The sequence below is a fragment of the Humulus lupulus genome, chromosome 9 (assembly GCF_963169125.1).
Source record: "Humulus lupulus chromosome 9, drHumLupu1.1, whole genome shotgun sequence".
Taxonomy (NCBI): Eukaryota; Viridiplantae; Streptophyta; class Magnoliopsida; order Rosales; family Cannabaceae; genus Humulus; species Humulus lupulus.
This window is the reverse complement of record NC_084801.1, coordinates 180596515-180622319: the sequence shown is the minus strand read 5'-3', so window position 1 is coordinate 180622319 and position 25805 is coordinate 180596515. Positions and strand designations below refer to the sequence as shown.

The window sequence follows — 25805 nt, the reverse complement described above, 5'->3', positions numbered from 1 at the left end:
TTTGGGAAAGATACATAAGAAATAATATAACTTTATTAAATCTCAAAATATTGTATCAAATACATAATAATAGAAAATATGGCATGGGTACCCATTGTTTAAAAGAAAAACATAAACTTTAATTCAATTGTTTAAAAAAACTAAATGCGGAAAAACATGATCTAAAAGACTAAATATAAATAACTTCATCCTCGATCGACACGCAGTCCACTCAGTCCGTTCATCCTCAATACACATGCCAAGCTTCCAAGAATCCTTCCGCCTCCGTATCTAGTTTCCTGCATCACACTAAAAAATAAAGGAATGAGCCTAATGCCCAGCAAGGAAAACCTAACACATAACTCATATACATAAAATTCATAACGTAGCATATAATAAAACATATCATAAACATATGTCACACATACTATAATGGTCATTATTACTTGGGGTCCCATAACTAAACAAGTCATATGCCCATTTGATTTGTGGGGCTTGCTAGCTAAGCAAGTCATATGCCCATAAATTTATTGGGGCATGTTAGTGTACAGGTCATATGCCCAAGTCTACAAACATACACAATATAACATTTCATAACACAACATAACATAAGATAACATATCACATATCATATAACATATAAAATCCTATTCCATTTTCCTTACCAATATACCGGGATGATGAGAACAAAGTCGGGATATTGGAACACTCCTAAAAACCATAATATAGAGGTGAGTATACTAAAGAAAAGAGATGGAAAGAATAAACTACACCATCGAAACGATACTTACCAATAAAAACCTTAAGTTCGAAGAACTTAGATGCCTAACCAAGAATAGAAAAGACTGAGTTAGGATTTGAGTAGAGAAGAACTATAAGAATCAATACAGAAAGGAACTAGAATTAGGAATACCTTGAATGCTTCTATGACCAAAATATACCTCGAAACCGAAATACACTATAACCTTACTTCCCAAGTGTTTATTAAGCTTATAATGATTAAGCTTATAACCCCAATCCAAGTGTTTATCACTCTATAATCTCACTAGCACATGGAAGGCTCTGATCAATGCTTGAAGAATGAATGAAAAGACTTGGTGCTAGGTCCTATTTATAGAGTTCTAGGAATAAAAATCTTCTTTTTGGCTTTGAATAAAAATAATAAATTTAATTGAAAATATTTGAATATCCTTCAGCCAAAGGCTTAGGAATTGGTCAAATTTTTAAGAGAGATTTAAAGATTCAAAGCTTGATTTTTAAAATAATAAAAACAAATAGAATCCTAACTTCTAACTCCCTAAATCTCGTAACTCTAAACTCCCCTGCAGTAAAATCAACATATCTGGAGCTGTAGAACTTTGATTTGGACTCTCTTTATACCGTTAGAAAGATAATTAAATTATCTACAACTTTTTAGAAATAATATTTTTTGAAATTCATAACATAACTGGGTCAAAAACAGGTCAGAAGTTACAGTACCCTAAAGTTACGAAAAATCTATTTACATCCTAATCCACAAATAAATAAAATTGTGACAAATATCATGCTCCTATCAGATTTTGGCGAATACTAAGTCTTATATTTTTCTTATTTTATCATTAAAATAATAATTCCTTAATAATCATAACCTTAGGAATAACCATGCTCATGACAAGTGTCATATTCTTATTAGCTCTATCTAAACCTTAGGTTATAATAATTATCATATTAATAACCAGCAATATTAATCAAACCTTATGTTATAATTAATATTCTTAAACTATAGGTTAAACTTATAAAAATTGCTAGGAGTTTCCAACTAAGTCCCGGCTTGAACCAAAATCCATAGTAATGAACATACTATAACTACTATTAGCTATTACTATTACTACTACTATCTAACTAGCTAAGTAAAGTTCTTGGACTTGGAAATTAGAATTTTATCAAAATCGGTATATGATAACTTTGCGATGAATTATGTTGGTAATTGGGATATATGGTTATGGAAGGTTATTTGATGTTGATTACTGATTGATTTTGATATTTGGGGATAGCTAAAATTAAGGGGAAACTCTGTCAAAATTTCTCTAAGTGACTAAGATAAATCTAACGCTCGATCTAGGTGGTTTAAGGCATTTTATGCATGATTTGGATATGAAAGTTGATATGATGTTTTATGGGTATTTTTAAATGATAGTTCAATGTCTTACTTCCATCATTATTATGAGAAATCCATGCCATTGTCAGGATAAGCACATCAACACCTAAGACACCACTTGTTACACGGTGAAATATATTTTGGACAGAAGGTAAGTAAAGTACTCAATTGCAACACAAGAATTACATGTTATGTGAAAGTATGCATTATATGAATATTTTGTGAGTAAGTGGTATTAACATACATTGACACTTCATCATAAATTTGTATGCATGACATAATAGTGATATGGTAAATTATTATATGATATAAGACCATGCATGAAATTGTGATGATTATTTATATGATGCCTTAGCAAGTTTGGTGCAACATAAAAGAGAGTTGTAATAAGAAGTTTAAGTTCAGTGCCACTGTTTTCAAAAGGCAAATGAAAGTGTTAATAAGTGTAAACAGAGGCCTATAGTAGGCTTATAGTGGCAGCCCAATAATTTGGGCTAGGTTTTAGTGAACCAATTATATTGTTTGCCATGTTTCCGTTTTTATTTATCCTCCATATGAGTTATTGTTATATGTATTGACACCACAGTGTGTGGCCGCCTTAACTCTTGAGCCCGACGGGCCAATGATGGAATAAGGTTTATAATGTGCCCTACTGTGGTGATGGCTAGCTGGAGGAGAACTCATGGGATTTTATATTATATGAGTAACAAGCCCGGCAGGCATTGACCAATTCAAACAGTGTGCACAATATTAAAGGGCCCAAAATTTAAAAAGAAGTTGTGTATGTCCTTTGACATTGAGTAATCATTAGCATTGCATGCATTACTTTGCTTACTGAGCTTTAGGCTCACAGTTGTCTTGTGTTGCAGGTAGAGAAAGAAATGAGTGAATGACATAAGGAGAACTGACGCATGGTCCTGACCCTGATTTGTACATATGAACACATCAACCTTTTGTGGGTTATTTCAGTTTACCAATGTGATATTTGTAATAAAGTGTGAAGTTATGTTTTGAAAACAAATTGGGTTATTTAATACTTATGTATAATATGTGTTGAGACACACTTTATGTTTAATGTAAATAATGTGAAATAAGTTTTAAAAAAAATATGTCCAGACTTCCGCAGTAATAAATTATGATATAGTTTTAAAACGTAACACCTCAGATATGGTTTTAATTAAAATAAGTGAGGGTGTTACACATTCAGTCCCTTGGCTAGGGCAAGGGCCTCTATAAAATACCGAAATCCTCTTCCCCCCTATGACACCTTTGGTTGATTTGAGTCTTCTGAATTCTCTAAAGCCTGCCTCACCTCTGCCATTCGCTTCCTTCTAGCTCCTCAAACCTAGCCCTGAAGTGAAATTGCAACAAAATGAACATAAAACAAAGGAGGCATTTTGCCAAGAATTTGACCAGATAAAAATCCACTTTAATCATATCCCAGAAAGACAAAACACATAAAACTCAACCAAAGATTTTAATTTTGAAATATGCAAAATCTGATTTTATAGATTCTATGAGACCGTACCAAAACAAATGTCCCAGCAATATGCAAAATCAATATGTAAAATTGAAAACACATATGAAAAATAGAAAATTAATTTTGAAAACCACAGATTTTATAGATTCTATGAGATTCAAGCTGATAAATCTAACATCTACAACTAATTACTTACTTGGCTTTGCAAGACCGAAGAGAAGAACAAATTTGAGAAGCCCAACGACTGGAAATCGAAGGTTGACAGAGAGCTAGAGAAAGACGAGAGAGAGAGAATGAGGAGTTCGGAGACTGTACGACCAAGCCGAAGAAATGGGTCTCTTCTTTGTGTCGATATGTTGAAGGAAATGGGCAGAAATGTTGAAGGAAAGCTCAGAAATGGGTATCTCGAGTCTCAAAAATGTGGAAGAGAAAGGAGATGGGTGTCTTGGGATTCTCTTGTCTCAAAAATGGAAAAAAAATTCTAAGTGGCGGGATGGTGAAATATATTACCGCCCTTTTTACATAAAAAGTTGCCCAATATAATACTCTAACATAATACTTTGCTATTAGTATTATATTGATGTGTTATGGAAATGAGTATTTGGTGTAGTGGAGTGCACTACACCATATACACCACAACATAATGGTGTTGCCGAAAGGAAAAATAAGACTTATTTAGAGATGATAAATTCTATATTGGTGTTTTCTAAGTTGAACTTCAACTTATGGGGTGAAGCGCTTTTAACCGCTTGTCACATTCTTAATCGAATACTGATGAAGAAAAATGAGATATCTCCATATGAGTTATGGAAAGGAAGAAAACCCAACATAGGGCACTTCAAAGTGTGGGGGTGTCTTGCATATTGCAAGAAAAACGAACCTGATAGAACAAAGTTAGGTTCAAGAGCCATAAAGTGTGCTTTTGTTGGTTACGCCAACAATAGTAAAGTTTATAGGTTGTTAGACTTAGAGTCTAATATTGTGATTGAATCTAGAGAAGTTGAATTTTTTGAGAATATGTTATGTGACAACAATTCTCAAGCTTCAACATCTCTAAAGGAGAATTTGTTATATGAGAACAATTCTCAAGCATCTACATCCAAAGTTGATTCTCAAGAGGAGAATTCTCAAAAGGATGTAAAGCAACCCTTTGAACCTATAAGAAGTCAAGGGCTTAAAAATCATAAAAGTCTAGTAGTGGATAAGATAGATTCTCAACGAATTTTGTTCTACATGGTAGAAGGAAATAGAGAGGAAGTTATTAGGAAGATTCTTATTGTACTTCTCGTTTAGGATGATCCTAAGACTTTTAGAGAAGTTATGCAATTGAGAGATAGTGAATTTTGGAAAGAAGCCATCAATGATGAGGTGGATTCCATTCTTTCCAATAACACTTGGGAATTGGTAGACCTCCCATCGGGGTCTAAGCCAATTGGGTGTAAGTGGGTATTTAGGAGAAAATACCACACTGACGGCACTATCCAAACCTTTAAAGCTAGATTAGTAGCTAAAGGGTTTAGTCAAAAAGAGGGTATCGATTATTTCGATACCTATGCGCCTGTTGCAAGAACAACTTCTATAAGAATTTTGTTCGCTTTAGCTTCTATACACAACTTGTATGTTCATCAAATGGATGTCAAAACGACATTCCTTAATGGTGACCTCAATGAGGAGGTCTATATGGAACAACCCAAAGGGTTTATCCTACCAAAATATGAACATAAAGTTTGTAGACTTGTAAAATCCTTATATGGATCGAATTAAGCTCCTAAGCAATGACATGAGAAATTTGATCAAGCCATCATGTCAAATGGGTTTAGACATAACAATGGAGACAAGTGTTTGTATTCCAAAACTTGTAAGGGAAATGTGATCATCGTTTGCTTATATGTGGATGACATGCTTATTCTAAGTAATAGTATGAAAGGGATAGAAGAAACGAAGAGGTTTCTATCATCAACCTTCAAGATGAAAGATCTTGGAGAAGTTGATACCATACTCGGTATCAAAGTAAAGAAACATAGTGGGGGTTTTGCGTTAGGGCAAGCCCATTATGTTGAGAAAGTATTGAACAAATTTAACCATCTCAAGGTTAAAGATGCCAATACTCCATTCGATCATAGTGTAAAACTAGAGAAGAATGAAGGAAGAGCGGTGGCTCAATTGGAGTACGCTAGTGCTATAGGGAGTCTAATGTACGCTGCCCAATGTACTAGACCTGATATAGCATTTGCGGTAAGTAAACTTAGTAGGTTTACAAGTAATCCAAGTGTGGATCACTGGAAGGCAATTGGAAGAGTCCTAGGTTATCTCAAGAAAACCAAAGGAATAAGTCTTCACTACTCCAAATTTCCTTCAGTTTTAGAAGGATATACAGATGCAAGTTGGATATCAAATCTTGGGGACAACTTGTCCACAACAAGTTGGGTATTTACACTTGGTGGAGGTGCAATTTCTTGGGGTTCCAAGAAACAAACCTGTATATCTCATTCCACTATGGAAGCAGAGTTCGTAGCTCTAGCTGCAACTGGCAAAGAGGTCGAATTGTTAAGGGATCTGTTGATAAAGATTCCCCTAATCAAAGAGAATGTATCTACTATATCGATACATTGTGATATCCAAACGACATTGGCTAGAGCATACATCGGAGTGTATAATGGGAAGTCTAGACATATTAGCCTAAGACATGGATATGTAAGAGAATTGATTCAAATAGGAGTCATCTAAATATCTTATGTGAGAACAAGTGAAAATCTGGCGGATCCTTTCACTAAGCCATTAACGAGGGATTTAGTGGTTGCATCATCTCGAGGGATGGGACTTAAACTCCCTAAAGAGATTCACGATTGATGGTAACCTATCTTAACACTAGTTATTCAACTAGTGTTAGGTTCAATAGGTAACTACAAGTCAATCAAGTGAATATTAGTTGTACTCAAAACAAGTCCCATCTTAGATATTGAGTACTTGTGTGTTACCAAGTTAAGGGTTAAAACCGAAAGGTTTTTTTTAATAGAATTCAGTCTTGTGAAGACAAGTATTTTTGGTAACAAAATACTGTAAGAATTCTACCTATATGGACCTAGGGGTGGTGCCGCCTCTCATGAGAATTGGGAGTATTCTCAAGAACGTTCATGAATGGAAAGTGCACATGGCCATTAACGGTGCAAAGCGAGATATAGAGGTCTCAAGTGAACATCGCAAAGGTGTGTGTGTTATCACCAATTTGTTATCATGAAAAGATGCTTCAATGCCTAGTGCAACCAAATTTTCGACAAATTTTGTGATAATTACACTATAGTAAAGTTCAAGTTGAAAAACACTTTGCTTTATGCACTAATGCAATGACTCCTATAAGAGAGAGTTCTTATTTAATCAAGTGGGGGATATGTTATATTTTAAAATATAATGATTGATTAAATAAGTGTTACAATAGATAACTATTTAATCTAGTGGGGGAATGTTATATTATTTTAGAATATAATGTAATATTATATTATAATATAATGTTTTAGATTAAATAAATGTGACAAAGAATGTCACATATTGTAACATATAATAGAGAGTTACAATATTTAGATATATGAGATATATCCAAATAATGTAACATATTTGGTGTTACAAATTTGTAACTTCCAAATATTACCTTTTATTGTGTAAATTTGGTGTTACACAATATTGAGATGAATTTCATAAAGCCATATGTGAAATGGCTATTAGAGATATGATTTTAACCCCAATAATGTGTTTTAGGGGTTACAAAATCATTTGGGAGGGTTTGGAGCCATTTGGAAAAACATCACATTTTCAAGTGCTGAAATTGGGCTGTGGCCGCGGCCACTGAATGATGGTGGCCGCGGCCTGGGGAACAGAGAGCAGTGGCCGCGGCCACTGATGTCCCTGGCCGCGACCACAGGTGCATTTCAGGCCAATTTTTTAGTTTTTTTCCAAATGTGTTGAGCGGTTCCAAAAACCCAAATAACTCCCAAATATCAATTTTAATTCCATATTAATCCAATTAAACATTGGTAACAGCCATGGAGGTTTGTGGAATTTGAAATTCAAAGGGTGTCTCTAAACTCTATAAATAGGAGCCTATAACTCACTTGAAAGACACAACATTTCTATCCATTAGAGCACTTGGCTAGAAACACCTTGAGGCTTGATAATTCCATAAAGCATTTCCAATATCTGTGAGAGATCCCTTAGTGCTTGAGTTAGGGGGAAATAAGCTTTTGGACAAAGGTTTCAAACCTTGTTCAAGTTTGTGATCCCCAACACTCTTCACTTTGGTTGTGTGAGTGAGAGTTTATTGTTTTTGTTCTTGTTCTTATTTTCTTTTATTGCTTTTCTTCTTGTTCAATTTACTTGTACTTTTGTTTAAGAGTTGTAATCCTTTTATTTCCTTTGTTCAAACACTTCTAGTTTATTTGTATCTTTTGTAATAGAGTTATACTTTCTATTTCTATCATCTTACATCTCCTTCTCCTTTTATTTGTATTTTTAGTTATAGAGTTGTAGCACTCCTTTTAATAAATCATTATTTATTTGTAATATATTGCATAGAGTTGTATTTTCTTACCATTTCCATTGAGGCAATCTATTTTTTCCTAACACTTTGGTCAAAATGCCATAAAGTCTACCTAATAATGGAATGAAACTTTGCAACATGAGTATTTGGCTTTGGTCAATAGAGTTACATAAAGTTTAATCCCTACAACTCCAGATATGAATGTACTAAGCAGCGAGTAGATTTTTAGAACTAAATACCATGTTGATGGCTCTATGAACAAGTTCAAAACAAGGTTAGTGGCAAAGGGGTTTCAACAAACTTTAGGCCTAGGTTTTAATGGTACTTTTAGTCTTATTGTCAAGGCATCTACAATCAGAGTTGTGTTTTCCTTAGTTGTTACTTATAGTTGGGATATCAACCAAATTAATATCAATAATGCTTATCTTATTAGTGATATTTTACGAAGCAAACTACTCGTTTTGAAGATAAATCTAATTCTCTGCCTATGTTTGTAGACTTCACAAAGCTTTTAAAACATGCTTGCTCCAAGAACTTGGTTTGAAAAACTTGAAAGTGCACTTGATAAGTACAATTTTAATTATATATTCTTAATTTCCTTAGGTTTAAAAATTGTTAGTTCTTAGTTATTTTAATAGTTTAATTTTATTTTTGGTATTTTGTGATTTTTGGGCTATAAAGAATTTTAGGATTTAAAATACACCCTTATTATTATAAAAATAGATTGAGTTTGAATTAATATTTCTATGGATTTAATTTAATATATATTTTATTTGGAAATATTTAATCAGTCAAGTGCATGTTGCACTCCAAGGGTGGCCCAGCCATGGCGGCCTGCACTCCACCAGCACAATGCCAATCTCAGTTTATAAACTGAGTCCTTTAAATCCTTGACTTATAAGTCAAGCCTCACATGCTCTCGACTTATAAGACAAGCCTTTCGAAGTCCAATATATACCCTCGACTAATAAGTCGATCCCCATTTAACATCCTAATAACCCTCTGGTTTATAAACCGAGCTTTCCAGTAACAACAGACAATCAGATATCACATATAGCATACATATCAATAATTACAATGCATTATAATGCGTTCAACAATAGTCATAGGCATAACCACAATTATGCGCATCCCAGTGCACCTAATCAGATATCCACAAACATAATTATAATCATGTTCATTAACAGAGCCAAAGCCTTAATCATATCTATGTTCATCATTGACTAAGCTCCAATCACGCAATCACATAATGGGTGCAATTTTCTTACCTTCGATCTGGATGCAAGTTGCTAGTGACGCTCCTTTGAGTATGATCCCTGATTTAAGCTCTTAGCGTAGACCCATAATAAGGGGTTCCATCAACAACGGGAGAATAAAAGCTTTCAGACCAAATACCAGTCTCCGGGGACAACGAATTCCACTCAACAAGGAAGAAGAATCGACCCCGAGCCCAAATGGTTAAGTTCTTGATCTAAAAACCTCATTAGGGCCAAAAATCCCCTTAAGGGTCGTGACTCGCCTCTAAGTCAGAGGCTCGGCCTCCCTGGAAAAACAACACGCGCCGCGGCGCTCCCCTGAGGCACCGCGGCCCGCCTCCGCCTCCGAGCCCTCCTGGCTCCTTCTTGCTTCGTTGGGCCGCGACATACCAAGAACAACGACGCGGCCCAGCCCTTTGAACCCAGAATTTCTGGGTTTTTCACTTGGCCGAACCCTACTAAAAACCATCCAATTCCACCCCAATCTTCCAACTTAATTCCCATAATTAGCATACTTCCTTCCAGCAACCAAACCTAACTAAAACACTGAATTAAAAACCCATCAACAACCCAAAATTCTCTCCCCAACTATCAAACATGCAAAACTTTGAACTTCAATAAAAAACCACAGAAACCTCATACTTGAATCTGAATTAAAGACCTTACCTCTGCTATGTTGATCCTCTTGAGCTAATCCTCCAGTTCCCCAAGCCTAACACCTTGATTCTTATGCTTGACCACCAATTTTTCCTCCAAAAATCCTTAAGCTTCATGAAAAACAGAGAAAACGAGGGAGAGAGAAAGAGAGAGTTGATGAGTCTTCTTTCTTTTAGTTTCCTTAACCTTCTCAGAAATTCCCAGCTCACCAAACTCTATACTTAAACAGAAAATGACTAATTTGCCCCTTGCCCTTGGCCTGTTCTTCATATGCTCTCAAGGGAAATTTTTTCATTTGTCTCATATCCCGCTAATTCACAACTATGTCCTATAATTCCCATTACTTTATATATTCCCACATGATTATCAAATAATTTCCCATTACCCACTAATTCTCGGTAATGTTCTAAATTACTAAAAAAACGCCCCTAAGCTCACCTCGAGTTGGGTATAAAACCCCGTTGTGACTTTTCTGCTAACTTGCTCATCGGGATCGCCTCATATCGAGTACCCAAATATATCCACGTAATAATGTGGTCTCAATCACACAAACACATATTTGCATTTATACTGTCAACGAGTCAAATTACTAAAATACCATTCTTATAAGAAACAGGTTCACATACACATACTTAATATTTCTAACATGCAAGCATAATTATATTATAATACAATTCACATAATAACTCAATTATTACCTCCCGGCCCCCTAATCCAGGCACTAAGCCACATTAGGAAATTCGAGATGTTACAGATAACGTATCACTTCGAGAAGTTATTCCAAAAACAATAGAGTCAAACTTCGGACCAAGAACATTAAGGAGATGAAGAATCATGTCAAGATCAGTGATCGAGTGTCCAGCAATAGCTATAGAATCACATATAGATTTGATCTTATCAATATAGTCAGAGATGCTAAGGGTACCTTTGTGGAGGTTCGAAAGCTAACTTTTGAGTTGGAGCAATCTTGCTTTGGACTGACTAGAGAACTTCTGTTCAAGAGCTTTCCACATAGCATAGGAGCTATTGTAACTCGAAACAGTACCAAGAACACCTTCGGTCATGGACGATCGAAGCCATGAGAGAAGTAGATGATCTTTATGCCGCCATTGAAAAAACACAGGGTTGTTTTCACCATTGACAAGCTTGGGAGGTGGAGAGATATCACTGAAAAAGTTCTCGTCCAGATCATGACCGATGACAGTAGGGACAACTTGGGACTTCCAAGCAAGAAAATTAGCTCGATCGAGCTTGATAGTAAGAGACGAGGACAGAGAATTAGAGAAACGATTCCATTGTTGGACAACAAGAACTTGTTGAGTGAATTGAGTAGCCTGAGGCAGAGGATCAGTGACCCCAACTGGAGACGAGTTGTCGCCGGAAGAAGCCATTGACGTGAGTCAGAATGGCTTGTGTTATCCAGATTTCCGGATAGCGTTTAGATTGATGTCCTCGGGGAAGCAGAATTATCGATGTCTTTCACGGTAGGTGACCAGAGCTCGCGGATGAACAGAAAGGCTTCGCTTCTCCTGTTTAGTGTTCGGATTACTCTTCCAAGCAAACACAACACGGAAACTCGTCAACTCTCCCGGACTCCCGAAGGGGTATCCTTCGGGGAAGCCCCTTCCAGGAGAAGCTCTTCGAGTGGTCTCCGCGGAAACAGTTCCGTGCCTCACACGGAACAAAGCCAAACGGTCGAGTCCTGGAGGAGGCATATTTGGAATGATATCCGCCTGACACAGGATCCCGCCTGACACGCCCGTCAGATCAAAGCCGCACACATCCCAGCACGCCTAAGGGTACCTTTTCGCCTACTGTTCCGCTGACAACTTGGAAAAGACGGCTGACTTTGTGTGTTCCCCATACTTTCACGTAAATATACCCACATAGAGTCTTGTAGCCATGCTACTACAGTAATTGTATCCCTATTTATGGCTGGTGTAATTAAGACTCATGTACGTAGAGAAAAACCCTAATCCGAAACCCTAGCTATCAAGACCCCTTCATTTTACAAGAAGAGGGACGACCAACAAATCACATAGCAAAAACTCTACTAAAATCTCTCTAGCTTCATCTTCATCAAGAGAACCCGAGAGAAACACTGTGAGTGTGTGAAGTTCTTGTGCACCAGCCATCTTACTGTAACCTTTTCCAAGTATAATAACATCGACTCGTGGACTAGGGCTTGTTAACGCCTGAACCACGTAAAAACACTGTTTGTTTAGTTACATTTCAGCATTTCTACAGTCCTTATCTTTTTATTATTCTGTTTGTATTCGTTTCCGAAAAACTCGGTAAACATTTTGGTGCTTTCATTGAGAGCTGTAGGAAGTTGTCAGTCAGCTCTTTTTCTGTGTACGTTTTTTGTATTCACTTCGTGCTAAAGAGATGGTGACTACGAGAAAATCCGCTGTTGACAAAAATGCTACGGTCAACCCCGATACCGTGATGGAAGATGTGGTGCAAAGCGAACCCTTGGACTACCAAGGTGAAGACCCGACATCCCGCTAGGATCGGGTCAGTACCGAAGATACAACATACTTAGAAGACGAAGAAGAGTATGTCCAAGACGGTTATTACAAGGACGGCTGCTACTATGAGAAGGACCCAGAACTGGTCCAAGTAGCCGAAGAACTGGAGGTCACCAAATCCAAGCTTGCTGAGCAGGAGCGCCTCTCCGAAAAAATGCAGCGCATGATGGAGCGCCTCCAAAGCAAGTTCGGAGACCTAGGCGACTCGGACGAGGACGCCTCTGTTTTAGGTGGTGCTGATGCCGCTATGCCGGATCCAGCCGCTGCTGGACCATCCAAAGCCGCCCCTAACAAGGGCAAAGAAAAAGTTGGAGAGCCTGTGCGCGCTGACGCCCCTGCACCTCCTAAAGGCGTGAATCACAAGGCCGACTGCCCCCCCCCCCCCCCCCCCGCGCGCAGAAGGTCTCTGACGCTCCTAAGCCCAGACGTCCTTCAGCCCCAAGGGGGCACTCCGTGCCTAAAGGGCCCGGTGCTAAGGCACCCAGGCCTAGGGGAAGGAACAACCGCCCCAGTGATTCCGTCAACCAGGACGGTCGGGCTGCGAACTCGCACTCCGAAGATAGCTGGTCCACGGTGGACCTAAGAAGAAGGTTGGAGGCCAAGTATGAAAAGGCCAAAGGAGAAAAGGCCCGGCCTCGCGGAGATGACCTCCGAAATCATATTAATGACAAGCTCCGGGGACGTGACCTCCCGGAGAGTGATACGAAGAGGCTCGAGGAACAGATTGCTGCCTTGACCAAGCTGGTCCGGAAGCAAAGTGGGGCCCTGTCAGACTCTGAGGAGGAAGACCCGGAACCATGTATTCGGAGGATCGCGGAAACGTCCCTCCCGGATAACTTCAAAATGCCCCACATAGAATTATATGATGGGAGGACAGACCCGCGTACCCACCTAGCTAAATACAACAAAATGATGCAAGTGGCGCGTGTCAGTGAGGACGCCAAATGCATGTGCTTCTCACTCACCCTTACCAAGTCCGCGGAGGACTGGTGGAAAAGATTAGCTCCCGGATCAATCCACAGTTGGAAGGAGCTACAGTCCGCATTCAGGAGGCAGTTTATTGCTGCCCGCGACCACGACATGGAGGTTGGTTCCTTAACCAACATCAAGCAGCAACCCACTGAGAACCTCAAAGGTTTCATTCAGAGAATGATGGAAGCTGCTGCAAAGACCAAGGTCAGCGATGACATGAAGCTGATCGCCCTCCAATCGGGCCTTACTGTCGGCTCCCTGCTATGGGGGGAAATGCAGAGGAGACAGGCAGAAACGCTGTCCGAATTCATGTCAAAGGCTCAGGGAATCATCAACCTTGAGGATGCCTACCAGCAGGCCTTTGGAGTTCCCCCAGCTCCAACGCCTTCCATGACTGCGCCGAGCTTTGCTTCGCAAGCTCCCGCACCAGCCCTCACGCTTCCAGGAGCCCAATTCACTCCAAGTGTGTACGGGCCTTCCGTGTCTGCTCAGACGCTGAGTCAAACCCATTTCTCTGGGTACGGAGCTGTACAAACCGGATGTAGTATCGCTCCTGGCATGCCGCAGCCGCAAGCGGAAGCCCCAGAACGAAATTTGAGCCAATCGCGGAGCAAACGAAGCGGAAGAAACTCCAACCGGGGAGACCATTCAAAGAAGCCCCGGAAGGACTATGAGCCCAAGTTCACGGAATATACCAGTTTGATAGACTCGCGAGAGAATGTCTATCGGGCGACCTGTAATATGGTCAACTACAGGAAGCCCCCGAAAGTGTCTCACAGAGGAAGACGTCCGCGAGACTCCAATAAAAGGTGTGAGTTCCACGGAGACGTGGGGCACACCACGAACGAGTGCCTTCAGCTGAAGGATGAGATCGAGTCCCTGGCAAGAGCGGGACACCTCGGTCAGTGGGTGAGGATACCCATTATCTATCCCGGACAGGGGGTAGTTCACGGAGCTGCATATTCCCCGGGACAGAGGGGGACCGCTAGCGCTCCTGGAGCCGGTCACCCCCAAGCTCCCGGTCTCAGTACCCAGCGCTTCCTGCTCCACCCGCTCCGGCGCCCATTGCCTTGTTGGCTCCAGGACCGGGCAACCCATATCCGCCCGGCCTTGCTCCGCCACCCGTTGACGGACACGTAGCCACCATTTCCGGAGGACCGCACCTTGCCGGAAGCACCCGCAACTCCCAGAAGAGGTACTTGAGGGAGTTAGAACACGCCGAGGAGATGTGCGCCTTGGTTCAATCACCTGCTCAACGTCCCCGAATGATGGATCTTCCCATCACCTTCACGGAGGACGATGCTCGACATGTGCACTTCCCCCACAACGATCCCCTCGTGGTGGAAGCCCAGATTGCCAATAAGAAGGTCTCACGGATCTTGGTCGATAACGGAAGCTCCGTAAACATCCTCTTCAAAGCGGCCTTCCACGCGATCGGATTGACCGAGACAGACCTGGCCCCATGCCCCATCCAGCTTCAAGGGTTCAATGGGGACGCACTCATGCCATTAGGCAAAATTCAACTTCCAGTCACCCTCAGAGGAGAAAGCGACGCTTGTGCCTTCAAGCATAGCACATTTGTGGTGGTCGACTGCCCCACGGCGTATAATGCCATCTTAGGCCGACCGGTCCTAATCGATTGTGGGGCCATAACCTCGATACGCCACTTATGTTTGAAGTTTCCATGCGACGATGGGCGTATTGGCACCCTCCGAGGAGACCAAAGAAGTGCACGGAGCTGTTATAACGTCTCCTTCTGATCCGTCTACACGGTCCAAGAGACGTTTGCTGCCATTCCTTTGGCGGAAGAATTACCAGAAACTGGGGGTGCTCAGGAGGCATACTTTGATGAACTCGACCCAAGAGTGGGAATCGAGAAAGCAATAGAGCCGATGGAGGAAGTCGAAGAGGTGATCCTCAACCCGGGAGAACCCACCAAAGTCATTCAGGTGGGGAAAAACCTGCCGTCGGCCATTCGAGATAAGATCGTGGCCACTGTGAAGGATAATCAGGATATCCTGGCATGGTGCCACGCTGATATGACGGGGATCAAACCCCATCTGAGAGGTCCGGGAAACCTCAGACAGGCTGGGGGTGTGGATCAATCGAAAACTAGTCTTACCTCTCCCGGAGGTACTAGCCCCCGGAGCCCCTTCGTTAGGGTAAGCCGCGGCGTGGCGAGCCTCGATCTCCTCTTCCTTCGGCTGGGGGTCGGGGAACCTCTCCGCCCAACTAGGAGATAAAGTATTTTTGTCCCGGGCTGCTTGGGTGATCACCTTGGACAGCTCCAGGGCAATCTGCTCCCGGATGTCAGCTGACACCTGACTTTGCCCCCTGCCACTCACTGGCTCGATGTTTTGGAAGGAGGCAAGTAACCCATACTCCCTCAACGATTCGGAGGTCACAAGTCCCTCCACTTTCAACTCTTCCTCAGAAAGCCCTTCGTAGAACTTGGACCTCCTTATCATCTCCGCGCAACGAGGTGTCCGCGGAACGACTTCTGCAAAATTCAAATACGAGCGTTAGAGATCCTACCAAAAGGAAAATCAAACGCAAAGAAACAAAGTTGAAAAGGAGAGGAAGGAACACTTACCAGGGATTTTGAAGTCCAAAGATAGGGCTGGCACCCTCTTCAGCGGAAAGCCAGTCGTCAGGAACCAGTATTCCCGGAGGTCTGGAACCCTCGCGGTATGACAGGTGGGGCACATCACGTCCAGGTGCCTTTCCAGCCTGTAAAACCCCACCTTGTCTGAATGACCCCTCATAGGCTGAGACTTCAACCCGTAGAAGTACAGCACCTCCTCCGGGGTAGGAGCTTCCAGTTTCCGGGACTTGCAAAAGATGAACCACCCTGCTAGGAGCTTGTAGCTGGGAAGAATCAACTGGAAGGGGGCAATCCCCGCCTTCACACAGAAATTGGCAAAGTAGCTCCTTAGGGGCAAGTGCGCCCCACACACTATGTGTGCCCAGCTCCAGGCACCGAAGCCCTCGTGACTCTGGCTAGCCGACTCGCCCAGCACCGACAAACGATGCCACATCAGACCTGGGATGTTCTTCAGGCCTGCCTCGGAGGAATACAGCTCCAGCATGCCATAATTCCTGAAAAGGTTCGGCTTTTGGTCCATCTCCCAGATGGAACTATTGGAAGTCGGTGGACTAGCCGCGACCACTTTCGCCTTTCCTTTCCCCTTTGCACCAGCGACAGGGGAACCCTTCTCTTGGGCAGAATCAGCCTCCCCCACAGCAAGGAGTTGTTCCTTTGAGATGTTCGTCACTGGACAAAAGAAAGAAAGAAGAAAACACTCTAAGCAGTCAGCACCCTTGTCATACCCTAGTGGTATCAAAGGCGTCGGGGAGATCCTCCCCGAAAACTGCTTGGAGAGGCTCCCACCGAGCTTACCGAGGGATTGGCACCATGCCACCCGAAGGGCAGCAAGGAACCAGACTCCGACTCCGAGCCTAAGCCCACCAAAAGAAGTGTTTTTCCAGAGAAAAACACCCTAAAGGCGTTCATGCTTATGCCCTAAAACAGCAAAACAAGGAACGACTTTCCGAACGCAGATCGCCCAAGCATGCAAAAAAGGCTACTTATCGACTCACATCAATCACATGCCTACCAAAGCCCTATTCACGCATGCACATAAGCGATAATGGCAGAAACCTCTACTCTGACAACTACCAACAACCTAAGGTTTGGGAGGAAAGAGCAAAGTAGAAATACTTACTGATATTTGGGTAGTTGGAGGTTGAAGGAGTAACTGGATCACTGCACAGCACGATTGCGAGAAGTAAAAGCTGCAAAGACGAACGGCGATTCAAACCAGGAACTTCGGCGAATAAACCCACTGCCAAATCAAAAGAAAAGTTTCCAGATACTTACCAAAAGAAATGGCAAGTTCGGGGGAACGTAAGCTGGGAAGCCTGAGAGTTCGGAGGTTTGGAAATCTGAAAATCCTAAAGATAGAGAATCTAAAAGCGTAAAGAGGAAGAAAGGTCCTTTCCCTCGTTTTTATAGCAGGGAAGAAGTCGTTTCGAATTCCTCAAATGGACGGTCCCGATCTTCCCATTCCGTGTGCATCAGATCCAACGGCTGGAGATGAAGCGACGATCCTATTTATGACTCCTCGGATGGGAATAAAGTATTTACTTCCCATCATTACACCACCTCGGGCCCGGAGTACCATTAAAAACCGTCAAATCATTATTCAGATGACTGACGCACGCATACTCAACCAGTCGCCTCACGCACACGTCTTGGTCGCAGAACCATTCCCAGAATGACACGTGGTCCTTGCTGCACTTGAGTACTTGAGTTCAAACAGAAGAAATTCCCTTTCTTTTTCATACTAACACTCAGGCGGGAAAAAGGAACCCATCCGGGAACACAGAAGGTGCCCCCTCGCCTAATCTAAGAGACCGAAATACCCGGAGGACTGTACAAGCTCCCGGATCTCTCAAAGCTCCGTGACCTTGGGGGGTAAATGTTATCCAGATTTCCGGATAGCGTTTAGATTGATGTCCTCGGGGAAGCAGAATTATCGATGCCTTTAACGGTAGGTGACCAGAGCTCGCGGATGAACAGAAAGGCTTCGCCTCTCCTGTTTAGTGTCCGGATTACTCTTCCAAGCAAACACAACACGGAAACTTGTCAACTCTCCCGGACTCCCGAAGGGGTATCCTTCGGGGAAGCCCCTTCCAGGAGAAGCTCTTCGAGTGGTCTCCGCGGAAACAGTTCCGTGCCTCGCACGGAACAAAGCCAAACGGTCGAGTCCTGGAGGAGGCATATTTGGAATGATATCCGCCTGACACAGGATCCCGCCTGACACGCCCGTCAGGTCAAAGCCGCACACATCCCAGCACGCCTAAGGGTACCTTTTCGCCTACTGTTCCGCTGACAACTTGGAAAAGACGGCTGACTTTGTGTGTTCCCCATACTTTCACGTAAATATACCCACATAGAGTCTTGTAGCCATGCTACTACAGTAATTGTATCCCTATTTATGGCTGGTGTAATTAAGACTCATGTACGTAGAGAAAAACCCTAATCCGAAACCCTAGCTATAAAGACCCCTTCATTTTACAAGAAGAGGGACGACCAACAAATCACATAGCAAAAACTCTACTAAAATCTCTCTAGCTTCATCTTCTTCAAGAGAACCCGAGAGAAACACTGTGAGTGTGTGAAGTTCTTGTGCACCAGCCATCTTACTGTAACCTTTTCCAAGTATAATAACATCGACTCGTGGACTAGGGCTTGTTAACGCCTGAACCACGTAAAAACACTGTTTGTTTAGTTATATTTCAGCATTTCTACAGTCCTTATCTTTTTATTATTCTGTTTGTATTCGTTTCCGAAAAACTCGGTAAACAGCTTGGATACCATGAAGAAGATTACAGAGAGAAGAAATTTAAAGAGAAGTCTCAGAATAATGCAAGAAAATCATTACATTATTTAGAGAGAATCTTTTCTTTATAGACAAAGGCTTTACATGAAAGAGAATTCTGTTACAACAGAATTAGTTGCAGACAGTAGAAAAGTAAGCCTAAAACCAACTAATTTTAACTAACTATTAAGTTAGTTATCAGTTTCTAATATGATTTAACAAAAGTGAAAGCTATGCCAAACAAGTCCTGTGAACGATGAAATACTAAAGACAAGGACCAAGAACAATTTATCAAACAACTGCTCTAATTGAAGCTGATGAATATGTTTTTCTTTTTATTCATGGCAAAGAGCTTAGGATTATAGAAGAAAATCCTCTGATTATAAACTGGGTTACCTCTGTTTTGCCATTTCTCTTTATCTGGCCATGTTTATGACCAAGTTCCTCTCCACGTACCCACGTTCTGGATTTAAGCTAAATATAAAACTATATAAATAAATATTTCCATTATATATATTTATGTCTTTGGAAAAAGAAAAATAATATTATAAAAGAAGATTCATTTGTAACATAAAAAATGAAGTTAGAAGTCTCGTCTTTTCTTTTGGTTGTCCATTGGCAGAGACAAGCTCTCATTATCTCTGTTTTTAGTCCTTTATTTTTGGAAAATTTATGAGCAGAGAGACTCCAGAGGTGGTGAAAACTGGCTAGATGGTGTCCATGGCTGAAAACTGGTTCACGTACGGCTGCAGACTACAGTGCCATACGATTCTGATCGCTTTGCTGCATACCATATTCCAACGTAGCAGCTTGAGAAGAAGAACCGCCATTAGTAGAATCCGAAGCTTGAGCCATTTGTGATCAAAGAAGAAGAAGGATCGAGAAGAATGACAATGAGTCAAAGAAAGGCACTCATACCATAATAGATTTCAAAGATAGATAGAAAGAAAGAATTGAAAGAATGTGTTGTATTGATTAAGCTGATTAAAGAAGGACCAGCTCCTTATATACAAAGAGTTAGTAGATTTAACAACTTAACAAACTAATACAACTACTACTAACTAACACAGCAACTACTCCTTAACATCATCAGTCAATGAACTTATTTTTATTGAGTTGTATTAATGGTACTAAAAACTATATGTGTGGAAACTCAGTTACAATTATAAGATATTTAGAGGGTGTTTGGCACCTTAACTAAAAAACTGTTTTTTGTTTTTAAAAGTTAAAAACTGTTTTTTGAAAACAAGTGTCGGTGTTTGACATTGTTTTCAGAAAACAATTTTTAAAAACAAAGTTACAAAAAACAGAAAATTTTGAGAATAAAGAAAAGTTGTTTTCTGTTGTTCTCAAATTTTCTCATTTCTTATTTTTCATCATTTTTTCTTTTAAATTATTTTATCTCATTATTTATTGCAAACTTTTAAAATATTTTTCTCTTTGTAAATATATTTGTTAATTTTTTATTTAAGATTTTAAAAAAATAAAACTAAAAAATTGTTTTTAGAAAATATTAACCAAACGCCTCTTGTTTTTTTAAAACTACAAAAACAGTTTTCTGTTCTCATTTCTGAGAACACAATTTTGAAAACAAAAAACAGAAAACAATACCAAACAGGCTTTAGAAGTTAATTCGGCCTCAGAAGAAGACAGGAATTGAAATCAGGGTCAGAGCTAGTACACATGACATGAATAAAATTAGTTATTTGATCTAGTTTTATGATTTCCTTTTTTAACTAATGTGTAAAAATAATATTACACAAGACAATACTAAACAAAAATAAAGGTCAGTTTGCACTAATTTTGCAAATGTGGTTGAAAATGGGAAAAAAAAAATTCAAATTTCTCTCTTAAAACTAAAAGAAAAACATGTGATGTGAATAACTTTATCTTAAAAAGCTAAAAATATAAACATGATAAACAAAAGGCACAGTTCAGGCGTACGACTCACAGTCATCGCCCACAAAAGAGGAGTGATTCGGCCTCAGAAGAAGACAAAGCCTGAGTGAGACCCGTAGCAGACGACTGATACGACGCCGTAAAATCACCAGACCCTTCTCTATGCGCGAAGGTCAACCCCGCAGCCGTCACCCCGAGCGTCGATAAGTCCGGTAAAGGCACATGTCTCTCCAAAAAAGACACCACTTGCTTCATGCTCGGTCTGACCTCCGGTTCCGAATGTGAACACAACAGCCCCAGTTTCAATACCAACTCCACTTCCTCCCCTAATACGCTAGAATCTGATTCTATCAGATTCGAATCCATGGCCTCGATAATCCTACCTCTGCTCCAACAAGAGAAAACCCAGTCCACCAAAATCATCTCCTCCGTCTTCGTTCCTCTCCGCTCAATGGGTCGTCGTCCGCATGCCACTTCGAGCAAGACAGCTCCGAATGAGAAGACGTCGGAACTTGTTGTGGCCTTTCCGGTTCGGGCATGCTCAGGGGCGAGGTAGCCGATTGTGCCAGCGATTTGGGTTGTTTGTGGATCGCTTTCGTGGTCGTACAATCTAGCTAAACCAAAGTCTCCTAACCGTCCGTTTAACTCGCCGTCAAGTAGTACGTTACTGGCCTTCACGTCACGGTGGATGACGACTTGTTCCCATTGATGGTGGAGGTAGCATAGACCAGAGGCAACTCCCTTTATGACCCTAAATCTTTGGTTCCAATTTAGTGTTGTTTTTGGTTTGTCGTATAGGTATTTTTCTAGGCTGCCATTGGGCATGTACTCGTAGACTAAAAGAAGCTCACCTTTCCTGCGACAATAGCCCAAAAGGGGTACAATATTCCGGTTCCGGAGCCGGCCGAGACTGGCGATTTCAGCAACAAATTCTCTCATACCCTGTTTTGATTCGTGAGCGACTCTTTTCACAGCAATCTCTGTTTTAGAGGGTAATACTCCTTTATACACTATACCAAATCCTCCCCTACCCAATAAATCCTTGTCCTTGAAACCCTCCGTCGCCATATACAATTCTTTGTATTTATACCTATGGGATCCATATTCGAGTTCCCAATCTTCAAGTAGCTCTGCAAATTTTCTTTTTCTTCTGATGAAATAAACTAAACTAAAGATCACTAGAGCTGCCAAGCTCGAACAAATCACAGGTAACCCAATTGCCAAAAGCTTGGATATTGGTTCAGGTCCAACCCGAGGAAGCTGTGGAAGTTTGGAGAAGTCGAGCTCTTGAGCTACCCCATTAATCTTAAAGCTCCAACCCAGAACATAATGACTACTAAATATAGTGCCTGTTGCGGAAGAAAAACCTATATACATGGTGTCATTTATGATCGATGAAAGATCTTTGGTCAAAGACAAAAGCGGTTTCTGGGGTTTAACAGCTTCGGCCGGAGCTAAAGTCACGTTCATCTGCTTCTTAACAGCGTCATATTCGACCCATACTTTCATCGGTTTACCACTCATAAGAGATAAGTTCGTAAACTCGCCCCGTTTTTCGTCGAAATAGCTCGCCGATTTAGCAGTAACCGATCTTATATCATTAATGTCAACCCCCACGTGGTTTTTGTCGATGTCTCCGAGCTCGCCGTCGTAGACCGTATCGAACTCGACGGAGACAACTTTGTTGGCGGCCTTGTCTATACTGGTGATCTCGTTAATAAGGCCAAGATAGGGGCCCCAACGAGCTCCGGGAAGACCTCTCGTCGGAGCGATCATAAAAGCCATGCCGTGGCCGCCCAGGTCCGCCATCATCGATCTGATGGCAAAGGCGAACGTGGTGGAGAAGGAAGATATTGTGCCGTTTGGGGTGGCCTTGAAGGTGACTGGATTGGGAAAGAAAGCATGGCCCGTTTCGTATTTTGTGTTGTTTGTGAGCCTGAGGAGGCCATTGGATGTTATTTCAGCTAAGCCGTCGAGGTCCAGGTCACTTGAATTGAATCCATTATTGAAGACGAAACTGAGATTACCATGATAAGAGAAGCAATATCGGAACCTTAGTAAACATGTCTATATTCATTCAGTTTTGCCTTGCGATTCTATAAACTTCGATATGCTTCCATATGGTAAACCTTTTTGTTATTTATTTTATTATAACTAAACAGGCTAGAAATAGAAACTCCATGCCACTTGTTTGTTATGATGTAATTTTGGAAATTTCAAAAATTGGTCTTATATATAATAATAACTCAGAAAATATTTCATATTATTATTAAAAAAGGAAAAATGCCCTTTCTTTGGTTTCATTCTAACTTTAAAAAATACTTAAATAAAGATGGATAAAAAATAATTTTAATATTTAAATTTAAATAATGTTAGTAATGAAACATTAAAGTTTTATTAATTATTTCTAACACGTGTAGTTTACTTTTACATTGTAATATTGTTAAGAAGAATTTGTCTTAGGATTCCAGATTGAAGAGAATTGGTAAGACGCATCTGGCCAACACTACATTAGAGATATTATTATTGGTGTAATTTATTTAATTTTGGGTCATACTTATTTTAATTTGATAAATATTAAGAGATATTTATCCCTAATAAAAGAGTAAAAAAGTTGGCTATAGTTATTGTCGTACTTTTTTTAAAGGACTATTATTAGTAGTATTATTACCGTACTTTGCAAAATATAATTATATTCTGGTATTAAAATCTAATCTATATAGTCACAATTATTTTGGTGAAGGGTAATTTTTAATAAAAATTAATGTAGAAACATCTTTAGAGTTACGCATAACTGAACTAATGGCACAATATATGTGTGTGTGAATAACACTATTTAAAAACTGATTTTTTTTACTTTCCTAGGTATAACTATCATTATCATGTACTATCATTATTTCCAAACAAGTAGTATAAATATTGGTGCAATTTAATATATTTGAATTTAACAAATATTATAGTGTATCATTAACTCATATAGTGTTAGGTTTTGAGCACATTAAAATGTGAAATATCAACAATCTTTACAAATTCAACCTCTAATTCATATTAGGCGGCTCAGTGGTGAAATTTTTTTTTACAAATGGTTGGTATCTAATTCATAATGGTTACTATCATAACCCCGTTTCATTTTAGATATTTCGTTATCATTTGATTTATATGCATGAAATAGACTTGGTCAAAGTCTTACAAACGTGGTTGGAGTCACTTGAAGGAAAAATGTTTACAATCATAACGACATTTCTTTCTGTATTTTTCCTTATCATTTATATCCATGAAATAGACACTCAACCACAAAAATTTATAGTTTTATGGATCAGTACATGTTATCCAACATTGCGAGCCCACCTATCGATGCGTTCTTGTGGGAGCACAAAGGAATTTCAATAGACAAGAGATCGAGTTGTCCTTTAACCACGCCGGCAAGCCACGCCAGATGCCGACCACTACCACCACTAGACACCTTCACAAGACAATACAAAAGTATTCAACCTCTAATTATTTTCTCAGATTTCCCATAATGATTATAAATAATATGAATAGTACATAGTAGTTAACGAGAATCAATCGTTAATAGTATTAAGAAAATGGCTTTCTGTATTTTACAAATTTATGAGAGTTTTTTGGTTGTTTGCATATGAGAATTTCAACTTAGTTCAAAAGAAAAAAAGAAAAAAAAAAACTTGTCTAGTGTTTTTTTTTTTTTTTATGGAACAAACCATTTTTAAGCATTTCTATGAGAATTAGTTCCCATACTCCCATAATAAACTCTCATGTAAAAGAATAAAACTTATCTCATACTTTTTTTGCCCATCTATCTTTAAAAAAAAATCCTAAAATCTTTTCACTCCTTTTTCTAATATGCTATGAAATCAAGTTGAAGCAACCCCGAGAGTTGGAGGACGCCGACCTTTGAAATCGAAGAGCTAATTAATCACTTTGTGAAAGCCGGTGGTTGTTGCGAAAATTCCAATGTGCAAGTATACACAATCGTAGACAAGTAATAATAGAGATAAATATAGTATCGTCCCACATAGATTGTTATTAATTGCCAATAATTAACTTCCCAATTGTATTTGGCTAATAAAACTTAATATCAAGAACAGAAACAAGAATTGACAAAACTAAAAATTAACAAATAACATAAACAAATAAAAGCAAAATTAATACAATTGATGAAAACCTGTGGTATGTAATTTAATCATCTATCCACTTTATTATTTCATCAATATAATTTCAACTATTCTTTCTCTTATCATGATATCATATTTACTAAAACAATCTACATTCTTATTAAGATATATTAAACTCTCAACCTATATGCAAATTTTTTACATCTCTATGATAAATTCCAAACATAAGGCAAGCATTAAGAATAGAAATCCTAAAAGCTACACAAACCCATATTTGTACTCTCGTCCTATATCGAAATCTATGTTTATTCAAGTATAACATATTTAACTCTCTCACCTCTCAGATTTTGAATTGAATTCATAAGTAATACATATAACGACGTCAAATTACTCACATTCATTAAGCACAAAATTGAATAGATCATAATGAAGAAAAATAAATCATAGAGATTGCATTAACTAATAATGAAGTATCAAGATACTGCATTACCCTAGAAAATAAAATTAGTTCATAACTAGATTCATAACATCCATTGATACAGAAAAGAAGATAAAAAAAGAAATTAAAGAAGAAGAAAAGAAAGACTCTCTTGATGTAATATCCATCTTTTCATTTCATGTGTATATTGATAATTTTGTCTTGTGAGGACAATTTGGTAATTTAATACTTTTGAGGGGTATTTTTGTAATTTTGTGAAATTATGTATTATGTGATTATATGAATATGTATATGTATATGTGATATTATATCAGTGTAAGATATTTTACATTGGAAAATATTGGAAGTGCTCGGGATATATTTAGTAACATGAATTTCGAGGACGAAATTTCTTTTTAGGAGGAGAA

At 39.7% G+C, this 25805-nt stretch overlaps 2 protein-coding genes across 4 annotated transcripts; both read right to left on the bottom strand.

Moving 5' to 3' along the window:
- Positions 1–22524, bottom strand: LOC133801380 (L-type lectin-domain containing receptor kinase IV.1-like). Of its 3 annotated transcripts, none has more exons than XM_062239566.1 (2): positions 20879–22524; positions 1–288 (listed from the first exon to the last, which is right to left on the bottom strand). In XM_062239566.1, exon 1 carries the CDS (start codon positions 22348–22350, stop codon positions 20881–20883), a length of 1470 nt encoding a protein of 489 aa, XP_062095550.1. In that variant the 5' UTR covers positions 22351–22524; the 3' UTR covers positions 1–288; positions 20879–20880. The 3 variants fall into 3 exon arrangements, with proteins under 3 accessions (XP_062095550.1, XP_062095549.1, XP_062095551.1); XM_062239565.1 differs by lacking the exon at positions 1–288 and adding an exon at positions 3181–3467; XM_062239567.1 differs by lacking the exon at positions 1–288 and adding an exon at positions 19329–19772.
- Positions 10772–11431, bottom strand: LOC133800388 (uncharacterized). The gene is made up of 2 exons (XM_062238345.1): positions 10990–11431; positions 10772–10908 (listed from the first exon to the last, which is right to left on the bottom strand). The coding sequence occupies exons 1-2, from the start codon at positions 11429–11431 to the stop codon at positions 10772–10774; spliced, it is 579 nt and encodes a 192-aa protein (XP_062094329.1).
- Positions 22525–25805: the final 3281 nt, after the last annotated feature.